Consider the following 18,533-nt stretch of genomic DNA (forward strand, 5'->3'; position numbering starts at 1 on the left):
CAAGAACAAAACTCATTGGTTCTTGGAGAAACTCAAAATGTTTGTGCGACACACAAGAACAAAACTCATTGGTTTTTGCAGAAACTCAAAATGTTTCTGCGACACAAGAACAAAACTCATTGGTTCTTGCAGAAACTCAAAGTGTTTGTGCGACACACAAGAACAAAACTCATTGGTTCTTGGAGAAACTCAAAATGTTTGTGCGACACACAAGAACAAAACTCATTGGTTTTTGCAGAAACTCAAAGTGTTTGTGCGACACACAAGAACAAAACTCATTGGTTTTTGCAGAAACTCAAAATGTTTCTGCGACACAAGAACAAAACTCATTGGTTCTTGCAGAAACTCAAAGTGTTTGTGCGACACACAAGAACAAAACTCACTGGTTCTTGCAGAAACTCAAAGTGTTTGTGCGACACACAAGAACAAAACTCATTGGTTCTTGCAGAAACTCAAAGTGTTTGTGCGACACAAGAACAAAACTCATTGGTTTTTGCAGAAACTCAAAATGTTTCTGCGACACAAGAACAAAACTCATTGGTTCTTGGAGAAACTCAAAATGTTTGTGCGACACACAAGAACAAAACTCATTGGTTTTTGCAGAAACTCAAAATGTTTCTGCGACACAAGAACAAAACTCATTGGTTCTTGCAGAAACTCAAAGTGTTTGTGCGACACACAAGAACAAAACTCATTGGTTCTTGGAGAAACTCAAAATGTTTGTGCGACACACAAGAACAAAACTCATTGGTTTTTGCAGAAACTCAAAGTGTTTGTGCGACACACAAGAACAAAACTCATTGGTTCTTGGAGAAACTCAAAGTGTTTGTGCGACACACAAGAACAAAACTCATTGGTTCTTGCAGAAACTCAAAGTGTTTGTGCGACACACAAGAACAAAACTCATTGGTTTTTGCAGAAACTCAAAATGTTTCTGCGACACAAGAACAAAACTCATTGGTTCTTGCAGAAACTCAAAGTGTTTGTGCGACACACAAGAACAAAACTCATTGGTTCTTGCAGAAACTCAAAGTGTTTGTGCGACACACAAGAACAAAACTCACTGGTTCTTGCAGAAACTCAAAGTGTTTGTGCGACACACAAGAACAAAACTCATTGGTTCTTGGAGAAACTCAAAGTGTTTGTGCGACACACAAGAACAAAACTCATTGGTTCTTGCAGAAACTCAAAGTGTTTGTGCGACACAAGAACAAAACTCATTGGTTTTTGCAGAAACTCAAAGTGTTTGTGCGACACAAGAACAAAACTCATTGGTTTTTGCAGAAACTCAAAATGTTTCTGCGACACAAGAACAAAACTCATTGGTTCTTGCAGAAACTCAAAGTGTTTGTGCGACACACAAGAACAAAACTCACTGGTTCTTGCAGAAACTCAAAGTGTTTGTGCGACACACAAGAACAAAACTCATTGGTTCTTGCAGAAACTCAAAGTGTTTGTGCGACACAAGAACAAAACTCATTGGTTTTTGCAGAAACTCAAAATGTTTCTGCGACACAAGAACAAAACTCATTGGTTCTTGCAGAAACTCAAAGTGTTTGAGCGACACACAAGAACAAAACTCATTGGTTCTTGCAGAAACTCAAAGTGTTTGTGCTAAACAAGAACAAAACTCATTGGTTCTTGCGAAACTCAAAGGTGTTCGTGTGAAATACGAGAACAAAACTCATTGGTTCTTGCAGAAACTCAAAGGTGTTCGTGTGAAATACGAGAACAAAACTCATTGGTTCTTGCAGAACAAGCAAGCACTTCTGAGCTTCTGTTTACAATATTTAATGAACTCTACAGATGTGTTTTGAATTTTTATGTCAATAAAAGCCTAAATTAAATCTGTTCATCATATGAAGAAGACTTGGATTTAACTGCTCAAATCCTATTGATTTCTTTTTAATGTTTTTATAAACTTTTTGTAAAGACTATGAAGTTCTGGTGGAATGGACTTTCAAATGAGGGGCCGAAAACTTTTAGTTGAACTGTCCCTTTAACTGTGAGAACAAGATATTTTTCTCAGTAAAAGCAGAGAAGAGTTGTTGCACACACTACGTACTCTAACCCAACAGATCTCCCTGCACACTCCGGGAATGAAACTTATAACAAAGTTTATTGTGGTGGAAAAAATAATGGCCAGTGATCCCATTACACAGCGAGGGTCCCTGCATTCCAGAACAGAAGCACCATTTCCATGTGCAGGTCAGTCTTTATGGGGAAGCTCTGAAAGGCATTGCATTGCCAGCAGAGAAGAAAAGAACACCAAGTAACTCAATTTAAAGAGCTCCGACAAATCACTGGAAGTCACAAGCAAGAGCCAGAGATTTACGGTTTGCAGTTTCTAAACATTTTGCAGTTCTCTGGATAATCTTTGCCATTGTGTGGCTGCTTTCGTTTGACGGTGTTCCCATATTTAGGGATATTTTCTTTAAAACAGTGACATAACAGCCCCATATCTGACTCCTTGTGCCTTGAACAGGGAATGAATATGCAACAACTTAAAAACAGACTCAGGAAAAGTTTTAAACTGCATGTTATGTAATATTAATGTTTTCTTTGATAGCATTGCTAGTGATTGATCAGCTGTCACCAAGTTAACATGGTCTTCATCTCTCAAGGTTGGTGGTAAAGCATGTGGACACAGAGACAATTATTCAGCTCAACCAACCACACAAGGACTCGACCGTGACTCAACAATATTGAGAAGAGGAGGACACCTCCTGTGTTTGTTGAAAAGGCGAGTTTTTTGTTACCTCGATAATAAAATGTTTTACATCACCCATGTGTAATTTTAATTATGGAATTGTGAAAACAACACGTGTGTGAAACACAGCAGAAGAGACTTCTTTTAAAGCATTAAAAAAATCTTACCGACCCCAAACCTTTGAAAGGCAGTGAAACCAACCCCATAATGACACTGAACAAATGTTGTAATTCAAGTTTATTCACCACAAGCTATAAATGAAAAATTGCAGAACATGCAATATTTAAACAGCAATTTACCTATAAAAAGAGCCTTTGGGGGGCTGTAACTGAAATATAGGCCACTCGGCACCATTTATTTGACGTATATTCTCCAAACAAACGTCATAAACGAGTAATAAACCTGTAATTCCTTCTAGGAACAAAAGCTATTTTGTGGACAATAGCTGTGAGAAAATAATCATTTATGTAAACAAAAATACATTAATGCCAGTCAAGTTTATCATTGTTCAGGTCTTTGACTGAAAGTGAACCTAAATTGAACAGAAAGGATGTTTAACAGTATAGTCTGTGAATGAGACAGACCTCTTCAGATCGCTCCAAACCTGCTGATTCTTCTCTCAGCGATCATCTCACAGATCTCCACCTGGGACGCTCTGGCTCTGGGTATATGGTGCGGAAAGTGAGATTTATCCGAGGCCCACGGTCATGGTACTCCTTTGCCACCTGATGCTATTCAAAAGAACATTAATAATGTTAAAACTGCACTCACAACAAGGCAATGTGGCAACCGAACCAACTTAAAGAAGGTTAATCTGCCTTGGCGTTCGCCTCGAAAGACAGCACTGATGCATGATGTGTATTTAATAATTCAAATACACGATTACACATTGTGTCGTGTATATTTGGACAGACAGATGATGAAGAATAAAGCTTGACTAAGCAAAAGCAGTATGTTTACATACACAGATACAATGTTGATTTGGTGCCCACAGTAATAGTTTTGACGCAGAACGTCCCTTTGACAGTTATGTAACAGCTTTCAAAGCCTATAAATATTTTGTGTGCATTTTAAAGGGAAACAGCCATACATGTGAGTTTAGTTAGCTTTATTTTGACAGGTCAATGAGAGTTATGTCAACCTAATAAGATCCTCTGCAAGCTTTTTGGCACAATCCGTGAGTGACCTTTCTTAAACAGTTTTTAGATGTCGCCATAAAATGTTTTTGACCTTTCTCTATTCTTTGTGCCTCACCAAAGGCCTGCAGTTTGCCGTGGAGTCGGAATCCAAAAACAACTCTTAAACAGGACAAAAATAACTTCAAGCAGGTTTTTACATTAAAAGGCAAAAAAAAAAAAAAAGCACACAAAGATCATTAATTTTTTTAATGCACAAAGTGCACTTATCTACATCTCATCTGTGGGTATGGATATATGACTGGTTATACTACATTTTGTTTCTTTATTTGACCGTCATTTGATGATTAACTGCTGTAATGATCAATAGAAAATGTACAAGAAAAAGTGGGTAAATTATTTTTTTTTACAAAAACAAAGCAATCCTTTTAAATGAAATGAGAAAATTGTAAAATAAACTGTTAAATAAAACTACAAAAAAGTGGGGAAATTATTTTTTTACAAAAACATAAAGCAATCCTGTTAAATGAAATGAAAAAAAATTAAAAATCAAACTAAATTAAAATTGTAATTTATACTTTTTTTATTATTTTATAAATAAATCCGTTTTTTTATTTTATTTTATTATTATGATTATTCATTTTATTTTTTTTTTGCATCCGGCAAGTAGTTAGTTTTGTGAATAAAGTTCATAAATCCAGGCGCACACCGTGCGATTTTGGCCACGATTTGGTCGTCTGAGACAAATTTTGAAAATCCTAAAAGATTCCTCTGATCCTAGGCTAAAATCTGTAGTCTGGACATGTTCACCGACAGCCGATTAATGACAGTTGCAATAAACTTTTTCCTCCGATGAAATTCAGGCAGTGTCAGTAGATTTGCCGCACAGTCCTGCAGTCTCACTTCTATTACGACGACCGACAAATTCACTTGTTTTTCAAGACAAACCGTTATCAAAATTAACGCTTCAGTCCCATGAAATGCAGCTCACAGTCACCGAACATGTGTGGGTTGATGATGGAAAACTTCGTGCGCGTCTGTTTTTAATGCGTATTGACTGTTGTACAATCCGACATAAATGACATCTGAGATCCCACATGAGGATCATGCTCGTTTACAAGCAACAATTGTAATGGACTATTATAAATCACACAGTGTGCACCCGGCTTTAGTCGTCATCACATTATCATAATATTATAAATATCATGAAAAGTGTAATTTACATTTAATTGAAGCATGTTTGCACTAAAAAGAGTGACTATAATGATTTAATTTACATTGCATTGCTATTTTAGAGCATTTAGCTCCCGGTCATCTAGATTGCGAGTGGGTAGGTTTCTGCTCTGAAATAATGCATGTTTTGTGAATTCTCCTCCAGTGTCTGTAGTATTTTATGTGCACTGTTTTGCAAAGTCTTTCTTGGAAACACTGCCCGCTTCAGTATGCTGTGAAGAAACACGGTCACTTTCCCCCTTCACACTATTACAGCAGCGTCTGCACTTAACAGACTCTCGACAGCAAACCGAGTGACCGTTCCAGATCATCCCAATCACGTGTCATCAGTTTTCTAGAATGTACCGTAGAGCCAAAACAAAAGAACACTAACCCTTTGATTTGGCCATTTTCAGCCTTTCTTCACAGTCTGGCTTATCAGCATTGTTTAGAAGACTGTTATTAACTGGCAGCTTCACCGCTTATATTAGACTAAACAAATGCTCCTGCCAGTTCTTAGAGTCACATTAAATCTTAAATAAACTCTTTGTAAAAGTTCTTGCAAATCGACTCAAATGATTTCCAGGAGGATGACTTGATTTACTGATAAACACATTGAAATATCGATCTCGCCAAAGACACAATCCCTTCACACTATCTAAAATACCAGTTACATCTAAGTGTTTTTTTGCTGCCGTCTGAGCTTGTGGTGCAACAAGTAAACAATGTTTCGATTTCTGGTTTACTGATTCTGTCATGATTATCAAAATCAGATGATTTCTTCAGAGCAGATAAATGTGACGTACCTGCCAGTCCTCCTGCGTACAGCCTTCCATGAGCAGGAGGGTCCCGTGGGTCAGCGGGATGCGTATGCGCTCCACATAGCTGTAGTCTCCTTTGTCCTCCTGAAACACATACACCAAATCTACCGTGACCTCAAATTCAACTAACATCCATTCTTTAAATAAGCTGAAGCAGACACAACATTTAGCCACCTGTTGGAAAACAAGCTCAAATAATGTTTTACAAACATTTTCCCCTTCAAACCAAAAATGAGACGCATAATGGAAACATAATCAGGGTACACAGACGTCAGAAGCAAACAGAGTCTGATTCATTCTAAGAGCTAAAAAGGAGAAAATTACTAAATTAACCTAAAACTTTCACTAACAATGGAATCAGGATTCTGATAAAAGCATTAAAGGGATAGTTCATCCAGAAATCAAAATTAATGGGGAACGTTAGAATAACGTTATAGGAACGTTAGAATTATGTCAAGGAAGCTTTAGAATAATGTTATAGGGACATTAAAATAACAGGGAAACATTAGAATAACGTTATAAGGATATTAAAATAACGTTAGGGGAATGTTAGAATAATGTTATAGGGACTTTAAAATAACGTTAGGGGAACGTTAGAATAACGTTATAGGAACGTTAGAATAACGTTATAGGAACATTAAAATAACGTCAGGGGAACGTTAGAATAACATCAGGGGAACGTTAGAATAACATTATGGGAAAGTTAAAATAACATTAGGGGAATGTTAGAATAATGTTATAGGGACGTTAAAATAACATCAGGGGAACGTTAGAATAACATTATAGGAACGTTAAAATAACATTAGGGGAACGTTAGAATAATGTTATAGGGACATTAAAATAACGTTAGGGGAACTTTAGAATAACGTTATAGGAACGTTAAAATAATGTCAGGGGAACATTAGAATAACGTTATAGGGACGTTGAAATAACATTAGGGGAACATTAGAATAACGTTATAAGGACGTTAAAATAACGCCAGGGGAAGGTTAGAATAACGTTATAGGGACGTTGAAATAACATTAGGGGAACATTAGAATAACGTTATAAGGACGTTAAAATAACGTCAGGGGAATGTTAGAATAATGTTATAGGGACGTTAAAATAACGTTAGGGGAACATAAGAATAACATTATGGGAAAGTTAAAATAACGTTAGGGGAATGTTAGAATAATGTTATAGGGACATTAAAATAACATTAGGGGAACATTAGAATAACATTATAAGGATGTTAAAATAACGTTAGGGGAACGTTAGAATAACATCAGGGGAACGTTAGAATATTATTATTACTAAACAAACTAAATTAGAAATTACTACAACAATATTCCACTGTAAAAAAAAATTAAGATAATAATAATAATTATTAGTAGTAGTAGTATTATAACTAAATAAAAATACTGTAATATTTCACTGTAAAATAAACAAAATGTAAGAAATTATGAGTAATTATATTTATGTTAATTATATTACTAAGTTATTATTTTTAAAAGTAAATTATTTTTTTATTATTTAATTTTTTCAGTACATACTTAAACCATCAAGATTTTGTCTAGCAGAAAACAGCAGGGAACCATAAAGCTGCTTTGTCGACAACAGCTGCCAGCCATATCATGATTTTGGTTTTATTATGATTAATCATGCTGCCCTAATGAATTGTGCATCCTTATTGTAAACACCACAATTCGTCATTTGAGCCCTAGTATGACTGTGAGCAACTGTTTTACAGACTTACAGGGAGTGGCTGCTTTCGGAGACTGAACACTCTCATGTCACCCAGACTCAGAGAGGCGATGGTGGGCTGGGGTCCCAATGAAGGCTCGCTGTCACTGTGCCAGCCAATACTGTCTTTACCGTCCCGGTACAGGTTACACAGCAATGAGTTAAACGTGTGGCCGCTCTTCTGCTCAACAGCCAGACGCAGAGTGGTAAGAACTGGGTGCCACTATAATAAGAGAGAAATATGGAAAAAAGATGTTTTAATTTACACACTAATAGACGTCATTTTTGTCTGCTCACTTGCTAATGTAAAAACATGAGATCGTACAATATACCTGAGCATTGGCCTCCATAGTGGAGCGTGAATATGTATACGGCAGCTCTCCATACCAACAAGTGAGTCTGGGCTCCTCATAGGCATCACCTGAAATGCAAAACACATTGAATATGAAGTATGTTCAGCTATTTGTACTTTCAATACTGCTTAACATCTGGGGTTTTAAAGACAATTCAAATTCAGTAATATTTAGTTAATGTTAATGATTTAACTGCACTGACACTATCGAATGAGAACACAACCTGAACTGAATTGAGCTAGATAATGAACTTGAACTGAATTGAACTGAACTGAGCTGAATAATGACACTAACGCCTTCTGCAGAGCTGCTTATAGCTGTTACTAGCTGTTGCTGTTACAGTTAATGAATTGAACTGAATTGAGCTGAATAATGACACTATCACCTTCTGTAGAGCTTCTTATAGCTGAATTGAATGCATTTAATGAACTGCAAAGTTATTGATTTGAACTGAATCAACATTGAACTGAACTAAGCTGAATAATGACATTATTGTCTTCTGAAGAGCTACTTTACAGTTGAAATTGAATGCGTTTCATAATTGATCAATTTTGCAACATCGGCATTGTTACTGAACCGAACTGAATCAACATTGGACTAAATTGTGCTGAATAACCGAACTGAATCAACATTGAACTGAACTGAGCTGAATAACCGAACTGAATCAACATTGAACTAAATTGAGCTGAAAAATGACATTATTGTCTTCTGAAGAGCTGCTTAACAGTTGAAATTGAATTTGTTTCATAATTGATTAATTTTGCAACATCGGCATTGTTACTGAACCGAACTGAATCAACATTGGACTAAATTGAGCTGAATAACCGAACTGAATCAACATTGAACTAAATTGAGCTGAATAATGACATTATTGTCTTCTGAAGAGCTGCTTTACAGTTAAAATTAAATTTTTCTTAATTGATACATTTTGCAACATTGGCACTATTATTGAATCGAACTGAATCAACATTGAGTTGAATAACTGAACTGAATCAACATTGAACTAAATTGAGCGGAATAATGACATTATTGTCTTCTGAAGAGCTGCTTTACAGTTGAAATTGAATTTGTTTCATAATTGATCAATTTTGCAACATCGGCACTATTATTGAACCGAACTGAATCAACATTGAGTTGAATAACTGAACTGAATCAACATTGAACTAAATTGAGCCGAATAATGACATTATTGTCTTCTGAAGAGCTGCTTTACAGTTGAAATTGAATTTGTTTCATAATTGATCAATTTTGCAACATCGGCACTATTATTGAACCGAACTGAATCAACATTGAGTTGAATAACTGAACTGAATCAACATTGAACTAAATTGAGCGGAATAACTGAACTGAATCAACATTGAACTAAATTGAGTTGAATAACCGAACTGAATCAACACTGAACTAAATTGAGCCGAATAAAGACATTATTGTCTTCTGAAGAGCTGCTTTACAGTTGAAATTGAATTTGTTTCATAATTGATCAATTTTGCAACATCGGCACTATTATTGAACCGAACTGAATCAACATTGAACTAAATTGAGCTGAATAACTGAACTGAATCAACATTGAACTAAATTGAGTTGAATAACTGAACTGAATCAACATTGAACTAAATTGAGCCGAATAATGACATTATTGTCTTCTGAAGAGCTGCTTAACAGTTGAAATTGAATTTGTTTCATAATTGATCAATTCTGCAACATCGGCATTGTTATTGAACCGAACTGAATCAACATTGAACTGAACTGAGTTGAATAACCGAACTGAATCAACATTAAACTAAATTGAGCCGAATAATGACATTATTGTCTTCTGTAGAGCTGCTTTATAGTTAAAATAGAATTTGTTTCATAATTGATCAATTCTGCAACATCGGCACTATTATTGAACCGAACTGAATCAACTTTGAATTAAATTGAGCTGAATAACTGAACTGAATCAACACTGAATTAAATTGAGCTGAATAACTGAACTGAATCAACACTGAATTAGATTGAGCTGAATAACTGAACTGAATCAACATTGAATTAAATTGAGCTGAATAACTGAACTGAATCAACACTGAATTAAATTGAGTTGAATAACTGAACTGAATCAACATTGAACTAAATTGAGCTGAATAATGACATTATTGTCTTCTGTAGAGCTGCTTATAGCTGAATTGAGTGTGTTTCAAATTTGATGAACTAACATTGACAACTGATACTGAACTGAATCAACATTGAACTGTCTTCTGCAGATCTGCTTTACAACTGAAATTGAATTTGTTTTTATAAATGATGAATTTTGCAACATCATCACTGTTATTTTCCTATCTATTACTGTGAAGCTGCTTTGAAACAGTCTGTATTATATTAAGCGCTATATAAATAAATACGGACTATGATGATGATGTGTCGATCTTCAGCGTACCAAATAAGGGCCCAAAGTTCACGGAACCAGAACATATTCGTCACAACAAGTCTTGATCAGTCACAGTGAACTACTCCTGGTCCAAAGCAAATGTTTAAACATTTGGTATATTTGGGGCTTTTTCAAATGATGTCGGCCCTGGAGAAGGTAAACAGACGAGGGAACTGGAGGCAGTGGCATTCCTGCCAATTTACTGATGAAGAAGGACTGGAAAGAGTGAGTCACTGTGGGAAGCTCACGTCGTGAACACGTCTGAGTGGGATAGATGCATAATGTCATCATATGTGTGCAAGAACATGCACAGGCTTATTTTCATTCTCCTGTTTTGGTCTTGAGTCAGATTCGAACTCGTTTTCCCACATTAGCACCAAGGCTCAAAATGAAAAATGATTTTTGCTGCTTTTCAATTTGTTTTATTGAAATGAGCTAAAGCAACACCATTGCTGAACATTTTAACACGTATCAACATAATTTCATTGTGTTCAGTCCACTTATATGTAAAATTTGAGGTTTACTTAAATAATTTGTGTTCAAACTACATGAATCTTTTTTTTTTTTGCTTTGCATAGAACTGAATAGAAAGAACAAATATTGAAATTAAAGGCACACTATGTAGTTTTTACCTCTAGAGGTCGCTTATTCAAAAAAAAAAAAAAGGTATAGCTTGATGACGCCTTGATTTCGAGGAATCATGGGAGGTGTTATCTTCATGTCTACAGTCGGTGGAAAGAATCTGACGGGACTCGGGCAGAAATCATATTCATGGATGAGCTAATGTATTAAAGATTTGTTAACATTACTGTAGTATGAAGCAGAGTGTGGCTGAAAGCCGCTGAAAGAGACGAGCGCGACACGCCTCGAGAGCAGTGGAGCTTTTACTATGCCGCAGACGGCGGCTTCCGCTTCTTCCGATCAAGCGTATGTGGGGTAAAGCAGCGCTGTTTTATCATATGTGACCCTGTACCACAAAACCAGTCATAAGTCGCACGGGTATATTTGTAGCAATAGCCAACAAGACATTAGGTGCGTCCCAATTCGCGTACTTATGCACTATTCTATGACGTTTTTAAGTATAAATAGTGCGAGTAGTGCGTTCACACTGAAAATTCCAAAAAGAAAAAGTACACTTTAAATACCCGGATGATGTACTAAATTAACGGAAAAAACGAAGTGTGGAATGTTGGACACTTCGTGCACTCAACTGTCGCAGCTTTAATTACGTAGTGGAGGGGAAGGGAGGATCAGACTCTATTGTTAAATGACAAAACAACTAGGGCTGCAACAATTAATCGCGATTAATCGTTTGCAAAATAAAAGTCTGTGTTTACGTAATATATATGTGTGTGTTCTGTGTATAATAATTATGTATATATAAATACACACACATACAGGTATAAAGTTTAGAAATATATGCATGTATTATAAATATATATATTTACATATATTTTATATTACATATAAACATAAATATTGTACATATAAATATAACATTTCTCTTAAATACATTACATGAATGTGTGTATTTATATATACATAATTATTATACACAGAACACACATATAAATTACGTAAACACAGACTTTTATTTGCAAACGATTAATCGTGATTAATCATTGCAGCCCTAAAAATAACCTTATACAATTCACGCACTACATGGATGAGTGCATAGTGCACAAGTACATAGTGTATAAGTGCATAGTGTATAGTGCGTCATTTGGGACGCACTATACACCCATACAACTATTGTATGGGTCAAAATTATCAATTTTTATCAATTTTTAATTGATGCCAAAAATCATTAGGATATTAAGTAAAGATCATGTTCCATAAAGATATTTTGTAAATTTATTTCCGTAAATATATAAAAAATGTATTTTTGTGAGTGGCGATTTAAACTTTAAAGGCGATTTTCTCAATATTTTGATTTTTTTGCACCCTCAGATTCCAGATTTTCAAATAGCTGTATCTCAGCCAAATATTGTCCTATCCTAACAAATCATACATCAATGGAAAGCTTATCAACTTTCAGGTGATGTATAAATCTCAATTTCAAAAAATGTATCCTTATAAGGGATGAGCATTTCAAGCAAAAACAATATTCGAAAATCGCTGGGAATTATTCGAATATTATTCGAAAATCGCACCCTCCCCCGCATGCACGCATCACGCATGTATAGGCTACATACACATAAACAGAAAGAGAGAGGGAGAGAGACCATTCACGCTTTCAATATTTTTTTCACGGTCATTCATAACGGTGCGGAGCAGACTGAAAACGCTTGCTCTCTGCACCATTATGAATGCCCGTGTGGCCGTGAGTCTTACTTTCACTTTCAAATTAGCGCCAATTCGGTAGCGGCGATTGCTTGAATGCTGGGTTCATTGTTATTTTTAATAAAAAAAACTCAACAACAAAGCAGTACAATGACAAACCCGCTTAAATGGACGCTTTTACATTTCGATTTGAAACCAAAACTTCCACCGTCGTCTTGTCAGTCAAGAGTGAGGCGAAGTGAAATCTGACTGACTGTTGCTGATTTGTGCTGCGACTCTCGTTCGGCTCGCGCTGAATTAAGTAGACACATTTACATTTTAATTGTAGTGTCTGTTCTCTTACTTAACTAAATTATTTTTATTACTATAAAAAAAATAAAAATAAAATAAAAAAATCAAAACGACGGTGGGTGGCGGTGCCGCGGTGGGCAAGTGATGATACCGGTGTTGTGGCTATCTCAAGCCACAATGATTTTAGGCTGCCTAAAACGCGTAATAACATATTGTGAACAGACTGAATGACGGCACTTATGTTAAAATTAATTGTAATGTGTCTGTTCTATGCCGCACAAGTCTAGTGTGTGTGTGTGTGAGGCAATGTCTGAGCTGATTAGCTTTTAGTTGCGTTATTGGCAGCGTGCGCCACCCTCTGGTTACAAGTCACCACCGCATCAAATGGGGAATTTTATTAAGACGATAATCGCACAACCTATTCGATATTCTATAATTAAATCAACTAATCGAATATTCGAAAATCGTGACACATCCCTAATCCTTATGACTGGTTTTGTGGTCCTGGGTCACATATTAGAATCATTTGAGTGTTGAAAGTTGTTATAGTGCTACTCTGTGCATTCACTCGGCAGCTACTATGAGACACTTGTTTCACACTGCAGTAAACTAGATCGATATTAGGCATAGTAAAACATGGTACTCGCGGTAAATCAAGGAAACAAGATTTAAACAATAAGACTTACTGTGTTGAGCTATATATCAATGATTAGTTTTCTGTAACCAAACAGTTGCGCATCTGTCTAATAAAACACATTAAATATTAAAGGGTCTTGGTGTTTCCATGGTTTCTACAAAATAAAACAGGAAACCGAGGGCAACGCGGGTATGATATCAGTGGTAGGCGACGCAGGGACACGTCCCGAGTCCTGGATAAAATTGCTTATTTCTCTGGATTTAAACATTCTTGGAAACATTTGGGATAATGTAAGTACACAAGTCAACAAAATATATAACACTGTTCTAGTGTTTTTTGGATATTTTAATCCAAAAATCTTACATATTGTGCCTTTAAGTGTTATTTTATGCCTTTTTGAGTAAAGAGCATAGATGTGTTAGTGCATAATGTTCAGTTATGTTGGACATTTAAAAGAGTTTGACTCACCTCTTTGCCCTACACAGCCTCATATTTGATAGACAAACTTACGTTTACTTGATTATCCATACGCCATTTTCTTAGAAAAATCATGTTAAAATGTGTATATCAAATACAATACATCAGGCTTTTGAGAAATGTTTATTTGTTCATCTCTCAATCATCATTGTATTGCATTGCATTATATGTTTCGCTCCTACAATAAAAACTACAGATCTTTGACCACAAAACTAAGCATTTAAATATAATGTAACAAAGACAAATTATTGGAAGATAATATGCATTTTATGTAAGTATTCTGCTTTATTCTTCTTTTTGACCATATAAATATCAGCAAATGCACCAAATTGCATGTTTTTGCTCACTTTGGGCCTCTGAATATAATTAAGGTGCTTTTTCCTCCTCGAGTATGAGCTCCATATTCTCACTATATCATACTATTGAGCCAAAAAAGCCTGATGCAGGTGTTTTGATGTTTTTAAGGTTCAATAAACTGTTCCACTTCAAAAAATTTGATTTTCTGACTATTATTTCATATGTCAGGCTTTACAGGGTTAATCTTGGACATGATCTCCAGAGGTTAAAACAATTTCCCCCTCCCCATTTTACAGTACTTCAACATAAAACTTACCCATCATCCTATAATTGGTCTTTTGTGACCAGGGCAGTTCAGCGAGCAGCTTACTAAACATCCAGTCTGCCTCCTCCTGCTGTAGAAACCCTGGTATGAGCCGCAGTCTGGGCAGAAACACAGTAAACATTACCTAAATGCAGTAAATGTTCTTTAGAAGGTGATTTTTTTTTTTTTAGGCCAGTTTACGCTACTTTAAAGCTAAGTATTCTTACCGGGACACTCCAGTAGGTCCCCGACTAATCTCATAGTCCCCAGCGTTTCTGAGAAAAAGAAAAAACAACAACACAGTGAATATATATGTGGTGTGTCAATTAACAGGGTTTTATTGCTTGAAAGTTCCTGGGACTGAGTCACTCACTCGATCACTTTCTCTGCTGGAATCTCTCTGATGGGCTGACAAAAAGACACAGGACAAATTAGAGACACTCAGATGTGAGCGACGTCCAAGAAAACAGCATATAAAAGATACAGAATGGCTCATACGTCAGCGGGCTGATTAAACTCAAATGATCGTGGTCCGTATTTCCATGACCCTGACTGGGCATCTTGAGCTGAAACATAAAATACAAATAATATTAAATTAAAGAAGCATTCAGAAAAAAATAAAAAAAAAAAAATTAACAGACAACAGAAAACAATACATTGATACACTGTACTACACCTATATTGGCTGTTTTGTCTTTTGAAGTCCATTTATAAAGTTAGTCAATGTTTTTTGATACAAAAATAGCCACGTAATTTAGTTTTATATACATTTCATCCTCTCTCTTCCAGGTTCATTTGAACAATGAATTTGAACCATGAACCATGACTTTTCTAGTCATATAATCAAATGTTTAACTTAAGCTAGTCCCAGACTAAAATGCATGTTTAACTGAAAGTAACTTGTACTGGCATACCTTAAAATATGTCAGTGGCATTGTTTTGTCTCAAGATGCACACCAGTAATGTTTTTTTTTTAGTGTAAGTTTATAAAAGCTACTTAAATGCCCTAATTGAACAAAGGTCTAATCCTGGCTTAGGCTAAGCCCTGTCTGTGAAACCGGGCCTAAGTGCCATAACTTAAGTCATTAAGTGCATAAGGATTTTGGAAAATTATTTATTTAATCATTTAAGTTAAAAATAATAACCATTTACTTAATCTAGATAATCATTTATTAATAAAGTTTCCATGACTTTTATTAATTTCCATTACTTTTTCACTACTTTTTAACTCATTTGATATTATTGCTTAAGGATTTTGGACAATCATTTATTTAATAAGTTATGTCATAGCCATTTACTTAATCACTGGATTTCATTTATTTAAAAAAGTTTTCATTACTTTTTTAATTTTATTTTATTAATTTATATGACTTTTCCACAACTTTGAGTCGTTCACTATTACTGAATAAGGATTTAAAAAAAATAATTTGATCATTTACATTAAAAATCAAATAAATAAAAATAATCACTTAATTTAAAGGTGCCGTAGAACGTCTTTTTAAAACATGTAATATAAGTCTAAAGTGTCCCCTGAATGTGTCTGTGAAGTTTCAGCTCAAAATACCCCATAGATTTTTTTTATTAATTTTTTTAACTGCCTATTTTGGGACATCATTAAATATGCACCGATTCAGGCTGCGGCCCCTTTAAATCTCTTGCTCCCCACCCCCGGAGCTCGCGCTTGCCTTTAACAGCATAAACAAAGTTTACACAGCTAATATAACCCTCAAGATGGTGTTCGTCATGCAGCATGTCTAATCGTGTAAGTATTTATTTGGATGTTTACATTTGATTCTGAATGAGTTTGAGGTTTTGCTCCGTGGCTAACGGCTAATGCTACACTGTTGGAGAGATTTATAAAGAATGAAGTTGTGTTTATGAATTATACAGACTGCAAGTGTTTAAAAATGAAAATAGCGACGGCTCTTGTCTCCGTGAATACAGTAATAAACGATGGTAACTTTAACCACATTTGACAGTACATTAGCAACATGCTAACGAAACATTTAGAAAGACAATTTACAAATATCACTAAAAATATCATGATATCATGGATCATGTCAGTTATTATTGCTCCATCTGCCATTTTTCGCTGTTGTCCTTGCTTGCTTACCTAGTCTGATGATTCAGCTGTGCACAGATCCAGACGTTAATACTGGCTGCCCTTGTGTAATGCCTTGAACATGGGCTGGCATATGCAAATATTGGGGGCGTACATATTAATGATCCCGACTGTTACCTAACAGTCGGTGTTATGTTGAGATTCGCCTGTTCTTCGGGGGTCTTTTAAACAAATGAGATTTATATAAGAAGGAGGAAACAATGGTGTTTGAGACTCACTGTATGTCATTTCCATGTACTGAACTCTTGTTATTTAACTATGCCAAGATAAATTCAATTTTTAATTCTAGGGCACCTTTAAATACAAAAAAAATCACTTGTTTAATAACGTTTCAATGACTTTAAGATATTATTAATTTCCATGACAACTTTTCAAATTGCATAAGGTTTAACCATTTACAGTAAAAACCATACCAATAAAAATGATTTATTTAATCACTTTTCATTGACTTTTTTCAAGATTTTATCGATTTCTATGACTTTTTCAGGGTTGGAAATCACTTTTTTCCCCAAGACTGTAGAATACTAAACATATGATATTATGTAAATTTAATTTAATGTCATTAAAAAAGCATTCTGATATCTTTAGCATAAGAGAGATATTTTGCTCCAGGTGTATTATAATAGGTACATGTTTGGAGAGTTGTCATACCAGTTGGCTGTTGTGGTTTGTGAAGAGGTTTGGCCCAGGAGCCCTGGACCCTCGCTCGCTGCCTTTTATCACTCATCAAAAGCTCAAATCTACAAGACAAAACACATGACGTCCGTGGGCTTTAGTAACTACCTTAGAAGGACATTTTCTCCCAGTTTCACAAATACCTACAGAAGGATTGTGCTGCCATCTTCAGGTCATTTTAGTAAATAACTATATTTAGTAATACCTAGGATAGCACTCCTATTTCATTCTTGAATGTGGTTGTGGGTCAGTTTTTAAACCCAATCATTTCAAAAGTAAGATGAGCATATAGAGAGCCATATTATAAAATGCTTAAGTATGTTTGATGTAACAGACTGATAACATCTAGTATACTTAGATTTGCAGACTTCCTAGACTGAGACATGTTTATAATCAGTGTTTTAATGACATGATAGCTTTGTCCCAAACATTAGCAACTTCAATAATACTTACACACATTCGTTTCGCGTCAATTTAGCTCGTTCTTCAAAGCGTTGAACATTTGTGTATACAATCAGTTCAGGTGTTCATCGAAACGTGTCCGGGTTACTACAATGACCGATTTTGAGATGATCGTTCCTACCCCGTCAAATGTAAGAACATTGCTATTTGAAAAATATGCAACAACAAATATGTGTATTATAAAAATATAATATTGCATATTTAAGATGCAATACGTTTGCTATAGATAGTCTACTAGACTCTGTTTTGTAATATTACATCTAAAACTTATGTAGGAAATATTTAAGTCTACAGAATGACACTGAAAAAACAAACAAACAAAAAAAAGAGTATACTTACATTAGGAAATTATTTGCTCATTTTTTAAACATACAACTAACTTTTAACCTAAATTTTATACAGGCATTAGGCAAAGTATCTTGTGAAAAATGTTAAATACCTGATAAACACGGTTAACTGCATTCTGATTGCACAATGAAGATTATTCTTGCCTTGCTATTTACACAAAGTCAGATTAGAAAGAAAGATTGAGTTTTACTGAAGTAGGAGATGGTTGTAAAATGCTTGGCAAAGCTTTAAACCTTGAAGCTTTATTGTGTACGTGTAAACACTGATTGCTGCAGATCT

General features: G+C 35.2%; 1 protein-coding gene across 2 annotated transcripts; it reads right to left on the minus strand.

Moving 5' to 3' along the window:
- Positions 1-2,932: 2,932 nt before the first annotated feature.
- On the minus strand, positions 2,933-18,049 carry alkbh3 (alkB homolog 3, alpha-ketoglutarate dependent dioxygenase). 2 transcript variants are annotated; one of them, XM_048159059.1, is made up of 10 exons: positions 17,898-18,049; positions 17,421-17,509; positions 15,146-15,213; positions 15,021-15,055; positions 14,875-14,922; positions 14,660-14,766; positions 7,934-8,022; positions 7,615-7,824; positions 5,865-5,963; positions 2,933-3,441 (listed from the first exon to the last, which is right to left on the minus strand). In XM_048159059.1, exons 2-10 carry the CDS (start codon positions 17,494-17,496, stop codon positions 3,337-3,339), a joined length of 837 nt encoding a protein of 278 aa, XP_048015016.1. In that variant the 5' UTR covers positions 17,497-17,509; positions 17,898-18,049; the 3' UTR covers positions 2,933-3,336. The 2 variants fall into 2 exon arrangements, with proteins under 2 accessions (XP_048015016.1, XP_048015018.1); XM_048159061.1 differs by having other exon boundaries at positions 17,902-18,011.
- Between the last annotated feature and the right edge of the window lie 484 nt (positions 18,050-18,533).

The sequence above is a fragment of the Megalobrama amblycephala genome, linkage group LG15 (genome assembly GCF_018812025.1).
Source record: "Megalobrama amblycephala isolate DHTTF-2021 linkage group LG15, ASM1881202v1, whole genome shotgun sequence".
Taxonomy (NCBI): domain Eukaryota; kingdom Metazoa; phylum Chordata; class Actinopteri; order Cypriniformes; family Xenocyprididae; genus Megalobrama; species Megalobrama amblycephala.

Bases quoted from the DNA above. Each gene is read 5' to 3' on its own strand.
- alkbh3 (XM_048159059.1), bottom strand. From the start codon at position 17,496: ATGAGTGATAAAAGGCAGCGAGCGAGGGTCCAGGGCTCCTGGGCCAAA. The intron at 15,056-15,145 runs GTATGAGCCATT...TCTTTTTGTCAG, and splicing joins AGTTTAATCAGCCCGCTGAC to CCCATCAGAGAGATTCCAGC. The intron at 3,442-5,864 runs GTACGTCACATT...TCTTTTGAATAG, and splicing joins GTACGCAGGAGGACTGGCAG to CATCAGGTGGCAAAGGAGTA.